This window comes from Prosopis cineraria, unplaced genomic scaffold, assembly GCF_029017545.1.
Source record: "Prosopis cineraria cultivar Desert tree isolate PC_DT_omini unplaced genomic scaffold, ASM2901754v1 PC11, whole genome shotgun sequence".
NCBI lineage: Eukaryota > Viridiplantae > Streptophyta > Magnoliopsida > Fabales > Fabaceae > Prosopis > Prosopis cineraria.
In genome coordinates this window covers 38,233,651-38,247,961 of record NW_026555342.1, presented here as the reverse complement: position 1 = coordinate 38,247,961, position 14,311 = coordinate 38,233,651, and the positions used below count along the sequence as shown (strand labels likewise).

At 28.8% G+C, this 14,311-nt stretch overlaps 1 protein-coding gene across 1 annotated transcript; it reads right to left on the bottom strand.

Annotated features, from left to right (window-relative positions):
* Positions 1–695: 695 nt before the first annotated feature.
* Positions 696–1,214, bottom strand: LOC129286497 (uncharacterized). The gene has a single exon (XM_054922453.1). The coding sequence runs from the start codon at positions 1,212–1,214 to the stop codon at positions 696–698; it is 519 nt and encodes a 172-aa protein (XP_054778428.1).
* Positions 1,215–14,311: the final 13,097 nt, after the last annotated feature.

The following is a 14,311-nucleotide window of genomic DNA, read 5'->3' as shown; positions in this document are numbered from 1 at the left end:
TATGGGCTTAAAGAGAGCATGGCAAATCCAGTACTCGCGTGTACGGCTCCATTTGATTGCATTGAGCCTTTAACTCTGATTAAAATCCTAGAATCACGAGTTGCATGATGAACAAGAGATTATTTATGAAATTCAACGCCTACTACACCGGAACTAGCAAGTGGATCTCGTTCATGTAGGTCGTGATTTTAACAAGGAAGCGGATTGCATGGCTAATTCAGCGCTCTTGGATGTTGCTAATTTCAGGTATATCTGGTTTCTGCTTTAAAAAAAAAAATTAAGAAACTCGTATAGATAAGTGTTTTTGAATTTAATTGTTTTCAAAATTATTCTTATTTTTTGTTCTTTTAAAAACAAAAAATGGGAACATATTGAAATTGTGTTCATTTTATTTTCCTTATTTATAAAATATACTATATTTGATTATTGAAAAATATAGTTAGCTTGACTAATTTATATTATAAACTACTACTATTAACTGTAAGTAATCATTATTATTAATCTATTTTTTAATTAAAAATTATTTTTAAATTAACATAACCAAACAAATTTTCACTTATTTTGTTTTCTTTTGTTTTTTTTTTTTTAAATGCAAGTACTCAAGCTTAATGCTTGAAGAAAATTACATAACAGACAAGAGACAGAAACTAAAACCCAACGAGGAGCAAGTTAACTACTCGCAAAATCGTTCTACATCAAGGCCCTGCAAGCATTAGGGACCATAATATATGCACCACCATCAAGTTCTCGCCCATTCCATGGGCATTTCTGGCAAGAAGGTTTGCTACCCTAATGCCTTGTCTGTACGCTTGGTGAATATAAGAGGACATTATGTTCCTGGTTTCTTCGAGAACATCCCTAAATCTATTATCAACACCTCCATCTCTCGTCAGCATGTTAATGGATTCAAGGGAATCAGAATATAACTTGACTCTGGTAAAGCCTAAACATTTGAAGACTTCTAACCCCAATCTAATGGCATGAATCCCAGCAGTAACAGCAGACATATGACCGAGTTCCTTATGGAAACCTTTAATCCACTCACCCTGAGAGTTCTGAATCACTCCTCCACAGGTGGCATACTGGTTTTGCTGAACTGATGCATCTACGTCGACTCGTACAAAATCAGTAGGTGGAGGAGTCCATTGAACTTGAGGCTCACCCACTGTGTGAAAAAGCTTGTCTCTGAGTGTTCGATTGACAACATCCTCCATGAGTTGGGCTAGGCACTTGTGAATGACTTCATTAGTTTAGGAAGATCCATTACTAAAAATTTTCTGACATCTAGTAGTCCAGAGAATCTAGCACACTCTTCCAAATATTTTTGTCCATGGCCATTGATTAAGTACGCTAGTACAGGGGTTATGTTGAGAGTTTCATTTAATCCATACCCGCAAATTACCGCAAAGGAAACTCTGAAACATGTTAGGTTTAATAAAAGCTCTCCAAACCTCACACACACAAGGACAGTCACGAAAGTATATGTATTATAGTTCCCTCATTGTTGCACTCATAGGAACACAAGTAATTATCTGAGAAGTCTCTCTTGGTTCTAAGGGAGTTAGTTGGAATTCTCTCATGAGACACTTAAAGAAAATTTTAACCCACCTAGGAGCAAGCCAATTGTTCTCCAATTTCACAATGAAAGTACTATCTGGAGATCCAATCCAACAATAGCTGTCTACCCCTTCAATTCTCGGAGTAGGGATGCTGCTTAAGAGATTAACCACATCAAGAGGAAGAAAATATCTTCTTTTGCTAATATTCCAAGTACCTTGATTGGTAATAAACTCCCTAACCATTGCTCTAGGATTACCAATTCTTTCATGATTCAGAGCATAGGTGATGAGAGGTTGGTTATTAGGAGTCCAGATAGCCCAACAAAATTTAGTCTCATTTCCTCCCACAATCTTCCTTTTAACTCCCTTAAGAAAGTTGTCCCAAACAGTCACAATTCCCTTCCAAGTGTAACAGGATTTTTTTTTTTTTTTAAATAGTAAGATGCCCTCCCCTCTCACATTTATACTTCACTTTAAGACACTTAACCCAAAGAGTATCAGGCTTAACAGGATTCCCCAACATAGTTTACACATGAAGGCCTTATTTTGGGTATAAAGATCTTTAAAACCAAGACCTCCACTTAAACCAAGATTGCTAGTCAAGCTCACACCAACCCGTTGGCTAAGCTTCATCGCCTTGTTGAGATTTACGTTGGAGAACAACAAGGTTTAGATTTATTCATGTTGACCCTGTAACCATACACTCCATAAAAATTGGTCATGACTCTATTGATTGTTTCCATTTGATCCAGGGAAGCTTCCGCAAGAAAGGAGAAAGTTATCGGCAAAAAAAATGAGAGATAGAAGGACCATTACTTGAAAATTTAAAAGGTTTCCAGTATTTAGCACTACATTCCCTCTCGACGATATGATCAAGTCTCTCCATGCAAAGCACAAGTAGATAAGGACTTAAAGGGTTGCCTTGCCAAAGTCCCTTGGATGGAGAGAACTATGGAGTATCTTCTCCATTCAATAACGCTCTGATGACACTTGTAGAGACACAAACCATGATAAGATTAATAATGGAGTTATCCAGCCTTGATTGCAGAAGAGTATCTTTCAAGAAAGACCAATCAAGCCTGTCATAGGCTTTTTCCATCTCAACTTTAACAGCCACAAAGCCTTCTTCCTTTTCTTATTTATCATGGAATGAATGATCTCCTAGGCTATGATAAGATTATCACAGCTTTGTCTCCCTTCAATAAAACTGCATTGATAAGGTTTAACTAAATGACTCATAACTCCTCTCATCTCTGTGGCTAACATTGCATCGGCTTGAAGCTAACATTGCACGGGAATATGGGATGCAGATCTTTAAGAGAGGAAGGATTGTCAATTTTAGGAATGAGAACCAAATTAGTCTGGTTTACTTCCTTAAACCTTCGCCGGATTTTCAAAGAAACTATTAATCATAGCGCTAGCCTTGTCCCCCACTTGGTGCCACTATTGCTAAAAGAAATGAGCCTGGATACCATCTAGACTTGATGCCTTAAAAGCTTCCATAGTAAACTCAGCATTCTTTGTATGAGTCACCTCTCACTAGAAAACAATTTTAAAAACTGTATTATAAAAAACTTGAAAAAAAAAAAGAAAACATAAACCAAACATGCCCTTAATTTAATGTTTGCTTTTTCTGTTTTGTTTTTTGATGTATAAACGAAAAAAGGGTTATTCTCCACCACCAGCATTGGCGGCCATTGAAGCCTCGTTGCTGGTAGTGAGGTGCTTGTCATAGCAGACCTTTTTGGAGGTTTCCGAAACTCTAGCAGTGACGGCTAAATAAATTCTCAAAGTGTCAATTTATTAAGAGAAACATGTCAACAATGTTTTTATAATATGAAGGGTATATTTATTAAAGACATAAACAAACTTGTCATTTAACAGTTTATTAATTTTTACTTACATACTGAATATTGTAGGGCCAACGGATCTGATTACATATCTATTGAAGTGTGAAAATATTTAGGTGAAGAAAGGGTAAAATGGTTAACTAAGTTATTTAATGTAATTTTACGGTCCAAGAAAATGCCTAATGAGTGGAGGAGAAATACATTAATTTCTATTTATAAAAATAAAAGAGATATTTAAAATTGTACTAACTATAGAGGGATTAAACTCATGAACCACACAATGAAATTGTGAGAGAAAGTAATTGAGCACAGGTTGAGGTTGGAGACAAGTATTTCTGAGAATCAGTTTGGTTTTTTGTCAGGTAGATCAACTACAGAGGCGATTTATCTACTAAGGGGATTAATGAAAAAATATCATTGTAAAGATAAATATTTATATATGGTTTTTATTGATTTGAAAAAAGTTTATGACCGTATATCAAGAGAAGTACTTTGGAAAGCCTTAAAAAAGAAGGGAGTACGGATTGCTTATATTAAAGTCAAACACGATATGTATGATGGGGGTAAAAAGTAGTATAAGAACATCTAGTGGTCAAACAAAGAACTTTCTTTGGACTATATTAAGGATCATCTTTGAGTTCTTATCTGTTTAACTTGATCCTAAATGTTTTGATGGAATATATTCAAGAGGAAATTCTCAAATGTATACTTTTCATAGATGATATAATTCTTATAGCAAAGACAAAAAAAAAGGTTAATTGTAAACTTGAGTTATGGAGAAGGACATTAGAGTCGAAAGGTTTTTGTCTAAGTAGGAGTAAAACAGAATATTTATATTGTAAATTTGATAAGAGACTAGTCGACAGTAATTTGGAAGTAAAATTAGAAAATCAAATTATACCTCAAGTGAAAAAGTTTAGATATTTGGGAGCCATTATTCAAAATGATGGCGAAATTAATGGGGATATTTTACATAGGAGTCAAGTTGGGTGGTTTAATTGGAGAAAAGCTATAGGAGTTATTTGCAATCGTAAGGTGCCTAATAAACTTAAAGGAAAATTTTATTATACTGTTATCAAACCGGCTATGTTATATAGTAGTGAATGTTGGGCTCTAACAGGATAACAAGAGTATAAAGTTGAAGTAGTAGAGATGAAAATGTTACGATGTATGTGCGGACATACAAGTAAAGATAAAATTCGAAATGAGCACGTACACGAAAAAGTGAGGGTAGCACCTATTAAGAAAAAATGATAGAAAATCGTTTAAGATTGTTTAGGCATGTACAAAGAAGACCGCGGGAGGCATCAGTGAGAAGAGTGGAACATATAATTTGAGCTCTATTAAGAGGGGTAGAGGAAGGCCTAAGAGAACACTCTCGAAAGTTGTTGAATGCGATCTCTTAATTAGTAATATTCCTAAAAGCTTAATAAATAATAGAGTATAATGACGTCTTACAATCCATATAGCCGACCCCACCTAATAGGATAAAGGCTTCTTCTTGTTGTTGTTGTATACTTAACATTGTTAAGAAATTTTCTTTATAACTAAATTATATTAGAAAAAATTAATCTCTCAATCCTTATAGTTTTTCTTGATTTTGAATTAGGTCCCTATTTTTTTTCCTTTTTATTGAGTCTATTAAATTTTTGCTATCAATCCATTTAGTCCTTATTTTTGAAACTGTTAAATTGGCATAAATGATATTAAAAAAAAAACCCCATTTGGCATTGATCAGGTGGCAGATAGCAGGTTATATTTTAAGTGAAAAATTTAAGCCATTTGTAACATTTGTGGACAAATTTAGCCAAGTGAGGTTTGAAGGGAGGAGAAATTCTCTCACTAAGGCAGGGATCCCATTTCCTTTGAATCAATGGGGTAAAGTTTATATGTCTTGAAGAATTTTGGAAAGAATAATCAAAAAAATATCTCTAATAAAATTGATAATTTGAGCTAGTCAGGCTTAATCGAGATAAGTTCAATTAGGTTTGAATAAAGTTGAATTTATAAAAATAATTATATAACTAAGCTCAACTCAAATACCTTATAACCTTTTGAGTTTATTTAGGACCAAATACCCAAATTATAAATAAATTTATTTTTCAATGCTAAACAAATTTCAATTTTTACTTTAAAATTAATTATTTTAGTTATTATAAAAAATATAAAAATATATCTTTGTGATACTTAAAAATATAGAAAACTCAATTTTTTAAAAAAAAAATCATCAGCCTTAAAGTTCAAAAATCAAGATTAAAATACATTTTAAATATTGGGATTATGGGGTAAAAATATTCAATAACTTTTTTTTCAATAGCACCAGATATACTTAAATGAACAATAATGTAGAAGTACGCATTTGTGGTCCATTTCAAGACTAATAGAAGTTCGGCATTTTCATGATCCATGGAAAGTTTCATTTACTAAAATAAATTCATAGGTGCTCCTGCATCATTATTCACTTAAAGATAGTGAGTGTTTCTGAAGAAAAAAGTTATTGAGAATTTTTTTCCCTTAACCCTAAATATTATTTTAAGATATTTAATAATTTAAAATAATAAAAATATAAGGATCTTTAGTAGATATAGCCCATATTAGGACCAAATTAAGCAAACAATTCATCATTTATTACATTTTATATTATAGCTAGTTTATTATATTTTTTAATTATTTATCATTATATATCAATGATAAACCCTTTGTTTGTCAATGTGAACTGATCATATTTTTAAATTTTTAAAAATTTGATATATATTTTTTTGACACAAGATTTTTTTTTAACTAGTGGGTCAATTTATTCAAAATGTAACAATGTAAATATTTTTAATATTTAAAGAAATATTTATAATAATGTACTCAAACATATGGTCTCTTAGCATAAAATGAACTAAGACTTAAAGGATTAATTAATATTTTATAAAAAAGTTTAAAAAAGTAAACCATTTGGCAATTACGCTTCTTATTATATAGATATCTTATACATATTAACCTTGTTGAAAAGTTCTCTTTAATAATTGATATGTAAATTTTTGGGTTTAAAAAAAGTGACATGTAAAAGTTAATAAAATGGCTACTTGACTTAAACAACTGACAAATTAATGATTTGGAAACTAAAATGCAAGTAAATATTAGTAAATTTACTAGTAAGTGTAAATGATTGACAACTTCACTTAAGCTTTTGATAAGTAAGACATTTTTTACATATTCAAATCTTATTGAGAGGTTTCCCTTGATAAATTCACAAATAAATTTTGCTAAAATGAAAAATTCACTTAAACTTTTAACAAGTATTCTTTAAGTTATAATAATGCCTACCAACATATTAAACCTTGTTGACAAGTTTTCTTTGATAAATTAACAAGTAAAGATTAATGAGATGACAAGTTGATTTAAGTTATTAACAAATTAACAAGTAAATGGTATTTTGATTCTTTTCAACCATAGTAAATTTTAAAAATATTTGTTTTTAAATTATTATTTTTTCTATGGTATGTTTTATGAAAGGATTTAATTTTTTTGTTATGGTAATTCTTTTATATGATTAATCTTTTATTATAATAGATGATTAAGTGTTTAGTGTATTTTAGAAGATATTACATTCTAGGGTTAAAAAATTATTTTTTCTCTAAATTTTTTTCAAAAGTACTGAGCACCTTGTATTAAAGGGTGGGGCAGTATCCTCCTAAATATTTTTTAGAAGCAAAATCGCTCTTTTATTAAAGACCCATCATCTTCTCCATTATTGATTGATGTAAAATAATTGTGAAATTCACACACAATGATAACAAGTCATTTTGATCTATTTTGACCATTTGACATGAGCTAAGCTACTAATGGCAAGAATTAAGCCCAATTTTAACAATGAAATGAAAGTTAAATGGATTATAATGTCTTACTGTCACTATACGTGAGCTTCACACTTGTTTCATGCAAACAAATAATGGAGAAAATGACAAGTCTCTAGTGAAAGAGCAATTTTACTCATGAAAAAAATTGTTTAAGGGAGATATTGCTCACCTTTCACTACAAAGTACATAACGCTATTAAAAGAAAAATTAGAAGAAAAAATGCTCCTTAACCATACATTTTATCTCTCAAGGATGAATAAATTCTGCTATAAATTGACTCCAATACAAGTAACTGGAAAAAAAAAAAACTAGTGAAACAAGAAGAAATAAGACAATATAATTGACATCATGATATTTTTATATCTAAATCAACGTTTCAAAAACCCTAGAAAACTAAAAGATTCAAAATTCTAATTTCCAATGAAATTTTAATTATATTTTTTTAATGGAATTCAATCCTTAATCCCATAATTAAAAATAGTCCTAGGTCACGCCAGATTTGAATGAATGAAAATAATTTCCTCCAAATCACCTCAACGCCTTGCAATTGATCTGGTTTTTTTGTTTTTTTGTTTTTCAAGGCAATCGATCATTTGTATCATCATCTCGTCTGATCCACTATATATAGCCCATTGGGCCCATAACAGAGAAGTCATCTCTTTCATAAGCCTCGGCCTATTGTAGGTGCCCTTGAGGCTCTACAGCATTCTGTGGATGCCATTTCTTTTCTTTTTTTTTTTTTTTTTTTTTAACACAAAAAAATATAATTTTAGATTCTTACACTTTACTCACATTTTATTATAAATTTTTACATTTTTTACATTCTAGATCCCTAAAACACCAAAAAAATAAAAGCATAGGGGCCTAGAACACAAAAAAAAAGTGCTAGAACACAACAAAAAAAAATGTAAGGACTTAAAATATTGAAAAAAAGTGCAACGATCTATAACAAAATACGAACAAAGCACAGGGATTCAAAGTAATGTTTTCCTTTTTAGTTATAAGTATCCTCTTATTATAGATTTTTTTTTTTTAAGATATGCTAGGATATTAAATTTGGGCACTTCTTTCAATAGGAATTCAAATGTTTGTTTATCATTTAGTGAGGGTCTTGTCTCTTCAATTACACCCAATCCTTATTAGTAATTTCTTGTTGGGAGAATCTCATTAAAGGCCCATGGAATATGTGTTCACAAAGAGGGCCCAATATTTATGAGTGAATGTTCTAATATTAATAACAAGGAGTACAAAATTAATAAAAGCTCATGCAAAAGCTTGAAAAATAAATACAATATATATATATATATATATATTATTTAGCATAATTTTGATCACTTGTCACTAATAATGGAGTAAGTTGCAAAAAAATTGAACAAGTTGGGTTTTAAATTGACAACTATTTTTATATATAAATAAGCCATATTTAAATATTTACAAATAAATGTACAGATATTAATAACATTGTATCCACAATTAACATAAATTTATATAAATGTCTAAAAGCAAAAGTTATAATATAAATATATATATATATATATATATATATTGTAATATATGTCTAAAGTGCTTTGGTGGTTCAATGCTAACATTCCCCTTGAACAATCAAGGGATCAAGAATTAAAATTCCCATTGGCCCCTTGGCATATTTGAGCAGATTTAACCGCCAAAGCTATGGTGATAGGCGATGATGACCCTTTAAAAAAAAAAAACAAAAGAAAGAAAAGATATAGGAATGTCATTAATTTTAATTGCAATCAAGTCTTTGAGCCTAAAAAGTTGATTTTAAATTGTATTGGGCCTTTTTTTCGTCAATATCCTTTTTTTGTAGGCCTTTGATGAGATCTCCCTTCTTCTTTTTTAAATAGTAATTGGCCATCAAACAAAGACAATAAAAGTTATTTTAAATCAATTTTAGTTGTTTTATGATTTTAAAAAATAGATATTTTTAATATAAATTAATTATTTTTCAATGATTATATCATCGAAACCTAATAAAATTATTTATTCTTATGTATAAAATCTTCATTGTTGTATAAAGATAGATTTAATTAAAAAATATATTATATTTTAATCCTAGATTAAAATATCATCGTATCTTAATTGAAAAGTTGATGCCCTTGTTTGGTTTGGAAGAATTTGAATTATAAGAAAAACACACATAAAATTCGTGGTTTGGTTGTCCATTTGCTCTTCATTAATTGATGTTTTGGTTTTCATCCTAAATATGATGGAATGGGTTAATGTTATAGGATATGAACTTTAATTTACAATTATTTTCTCCATTCCAAAAATCAATATGGTCGATTTTGCTTTAAGTTTGTCTGATTTACCATCTTGTTGATCTGACGATTTAGATTGATTTAACTAATCTAATCATAAATAATTATGACAAGAAAAGAAAGAACTTTCTTTTTTGAAAAATTACACTCATGCGAAATTAAAATATTAGAAACTCAACATGGTGACGCTTCAGCAGTTGCACCCACTCTATTGTGGTTGCCACGCGTAATAACAAGAGGCACAACTGCTTAATTTATAATAATAACTTTAATTAGTATGATACTGCCAATCATGGGTTATATATATATATATATATATATAACAGTTTCTTTAAATGGGGATCATACATTATTTATGATAAATTTTTATAAGAAAATATTCTATAGAACAATAACTTATAATAAATACCTTCTCTGTATTGCCCTATACGTAATGAAGATGTTTACCTATAGTCAATAATATTTGATTATACACCAGTAGAGTATAATAAATGGTAAAAATATATATTGTAAATAGATGCAATGTGAAATGAATTAAGAAAAATTTGTAATTTTTAAATTAAATTATCAAAAACTTTGTTATAAACAATTTTTGAAGTTTTGTTGGTAGAGAATCAATAAGGACTAATATTTTTAAACATTGCAGTAATGAAAGAACATGAATGTGTAAAGTATGCCTATTCTATGCCGATCTCAGCCGATAGGAGATTTTTTCTTTTTCTTTTCTTTTTCTTTTTATTTTTTTTTTTGTTTTTGTTTTTGACATGGACAAGACGGAAAGAAATGAGGGGAATACTAACAAAGATATTGGCTGAAGAAGGTTTTGGGGAGAGAGGATATTTGCATTTGTTTTATAAGAGCAATTTTGTTAATCCATGTATAATTTAATTATCTGCATGGGCCATGGTCCCTTAATGAAATTTCAATTATTCAAGGTTTAAAATTGTCATTAATGTATTTATGAGTCTGCAATTGTCATTCCTTTATTTTACGTTACCAAATTAGTTTGTTTAAACGGAAAATATTATTTACATTCACATGGATGTTTCAAAATTAGAAAATTAAAACAAGAAGATGTACATCTTGCATGTCCTCTTTTAATTTATCTCAATAAATCTTATATCCATCAAATTAAAAAAAAAGCAGGACTTATATATTTAGTCTTATATACTTAATATATTTTTATCCAATCAAATTAAGATACATGGATTTTAGTGTATTACTAAGTTAAATTTTTTTTACTATAGTAAACTCATTTTTAATGTGACAATCAATTATAAAAAGGTTCAAGTGTATTTTTACCCTTATACTTTCTTTTGAAAATCATTGTGCACCTTATACTAAAAAGTGGGGCATAGTCCCTCCTAAACTATATTTTAGAGGGGGATTTTTGCTCCTCTAGAAAATAGTTTGAGGAAAAAATACCCTACTTACTAATATAGGTTACCTAGCACTCCTTAAATGAAAATATAGGATAAAAATGCATTTTAACCCTATGAAATATACAAATGACAATGTGATCTTGTAAAAATATCATGATTCTCCTTAAGTCCCTAGAGACCTTTCAGACATTAATGATTTTTTATTAAATGACTAAAATACCCTTAGTTTAAAATAAAAAAATATTAGTGAGTACTTTAATTTAAGCAATGACTACTTTTCTTTTGACAATGACTAGAATAGAACAACTAATTACAACTTTTCTTGTCAAATCTTTTATTTATTAGAGTCCAAGTGTTGTAAATATTAATAAATACTTTAATTTAAACAATGACTATTTTCTTTTGGCAATGACAAAATTGAAACATGCAATTACAACTTTCCCTATGCAAATAAGCACTTACGACTTCCCTCTACAAATTATTTGTAAGGAAAAAGTTATAATTGTTTGTTCCATTCTAATCATTGATAGAAGAAAAGTAATCATTGCTTAAATTAAAGTAATCACTAGTATTTATTTTTAGGTTAACATACATTGTTGCCCTTATGCTTTCCTTCAAGGGGCAAAAATATAATTTAACCTATTATGAAATTGTTCATTAATTGAGAAAAAATCATTTTCTATCAAAATAAAACTTTATAAAGTTGTTTTGACTCTTTTATACCACAGTAGTGATTTAGAAATATTTTTTCTTCCATAATAATTCCTTTTTTACTATGGTAGTATTTTCAAAGAAACTTTTCTTCCATAATATTACAATGTTGCTGCTACCTCTATTTTCTAGACTGTCTGTGCAAAAATCAATTTAAAAAGGTTGGTTTAAAAAGGTATTTTTTTCACTAGTGAGCTAAGTATACAAGTTTTTTTCATTAAAAATGATTAGAGTTAGCATTTCAGATTAAGCCCAATAGACCAATCCAAAATAAACTCAAAAAAATTTTAGAATTGAGTTTGGGAGTTTAAAAATTTTTCTTTACTTCAAGCTTATTTGGATTGCGTGAAAGGGTTTAACTGAAATACCCAAATACTTTTTTATTATTAATAAAATGAAATTAAACTTTATTTCACCATTTACTTAACACTCAAGAACTCTCTCCCGCACTCTTAATTCGGACATTGCACACTCATAAATGAAATTTCAATGTTCAAATGATTGTTTGTTTCAAGTTTTCTTTTAAATATTAAGAAAAAAATAAACACAATATATTACATCATATACTTTTCTTTTTACTCTTTTAATGCTTATTAATGGTAGGAAAAAAGTGTATTATAATATTATATTGCTTGAAAAATGTTAATTTTAATTTTAAGCTAAAAATTGAAATTGACTAAAAAATAAAATAAAATAATTTTCAAAATTAAAATTTGGATATTTGAACTGGCTTCCAAAGTGTTAGGATTGGAATTGATTGAGTTTTTTTTTTTTTTAAATATGTTTGGACATTTTAAGCTCAACTCAAATTGAGCTCAGTGCAAAAGAGATCATCTTGACCAAATTACTAGCTCAATAAATAATATTCTTTAATTAGCAAATATCTAAAAACAAGAATTATCTTAACCTTTAATCAAATATTAAATTTTATATATCTTCATATAAATTTAAATCCTTGAAGTTCAAATCCCCAAACTCAACTTAAAATATTGTCTTGAACTCAAATCCAAAAACCAATTTATTTTATTTAATTATAAAGTATTACTTTTTTTACCATAATTATAAAATATTACTTACGTAATTCACTTGTATTTCAAGATTCGAATATTAAAATCAAAAGATATATATATTTTAATTTCTCTTTTAATTTATATCTTTAAATATTTAAAATAACAGACCGAACCAATCTTCAAACTAACAACCAAACTTGAAAGGACAAGCACATAATTACATAAAAGATATCCTAAATTATAATCACAGGAAGAACACCAAAACTAATTCAACTTTATATATATATATATATATAATATAAATTATATAAGTGATGATTCTTTTTATATATGTGTGCGTATGATGATTCCTTTTTTTTTTTTAAAAAAAGGAAGAATTTCAATAAAGGCCCTCAAAATAAAAATATTCACAAAGATAACCTAATAGAATCTAAAACTATTTTGTAGGCCTAAGGCTTTGATTGCAATTAAAATTCTAGTGAAATGACGTAAACGTCCCTCAATCTTTTTTTTTAAATGCTCTTTGTCAGCAGCAACTAGAGGTCAAACCTAGTTAAATTCATCAATAAGTCAAGTGAGGATTTGAACCCTTGTCCCTTGATTTTTCAAAAGGAATATCACTACTAAATAGCCAAATAGTATTAATTATATACTGCAAAATATGATAACACACACATATTATAACTTGTTTTTAAGCAATTTTGTGAGTTGTTATTAATTATGGACTTGTTGTTCATATTTAAACAATCACTTGTAAATATTCGAACATGACTTGTTTGTATATTAAAAAAGTTATCAACTTTCAAAAGCCAACTTCTTTAGGTCATGTTTGCTTACTAGAATAGAATGTATTGAAAAATAAAAGTAAAAATAATATGATTAAAGGATATCGGTGAGCATATCAGGAGTGCAAAAACCATATTTCATGACAGTTGAAAACCACCTTTCGTGACACAAGGGAAATGGGTGTAGTTGTAAGTTGATACCTGTCGTAGCAGTCTCTAAAGGACTGTGAAGAAAAGTATTAAACTTACAAGGACAGTTATATCAATAACTGTCGTTGTAATATTAACTTTTTGCAACAATTATAACTACATGATATAACTGTCGTTGTAATATTAACTTTTTGCAACAATTATAATTACATCTATCACGAAAAATAGCCTACAAATCAACCACTTTTTGTGACAGTTTTGTCCACAATTGTCACAAAAAGTGCTACTTTTTGTGATAGTTGTGGTGATAACTATCATGAAAAGATATATTTTACCACAGTTTGATACACAACTATTGTGGTATGTGTACTTTTTTTTTAAAAGAATACATATTTGGTATTCTTTCAATCCCTTACTCACAAAAGCCTGCATTTATACATAAATAGCAGCTTTAAAGACAATTACAAATATATCCATTGAAATTTTTACATATCCAAAAAAAATCTATCTAACTATTTACTCTAACTTATCAATTCTAGAAAGTAAGTAGACTGCATATTTCATATATGTCTCAGCTCTTGTTTGGAAAATGATACTAAACTGTTAAAATGCTACATATCAATAAAGGACTATGGAGAAACAGGTGTAGTTGTAAGTAGACCACATATCTATCTAACTATCTACTCTAACTTATTAATTTTAGAAAGCAAGTAAACCACATATTTCGTATATGTCTC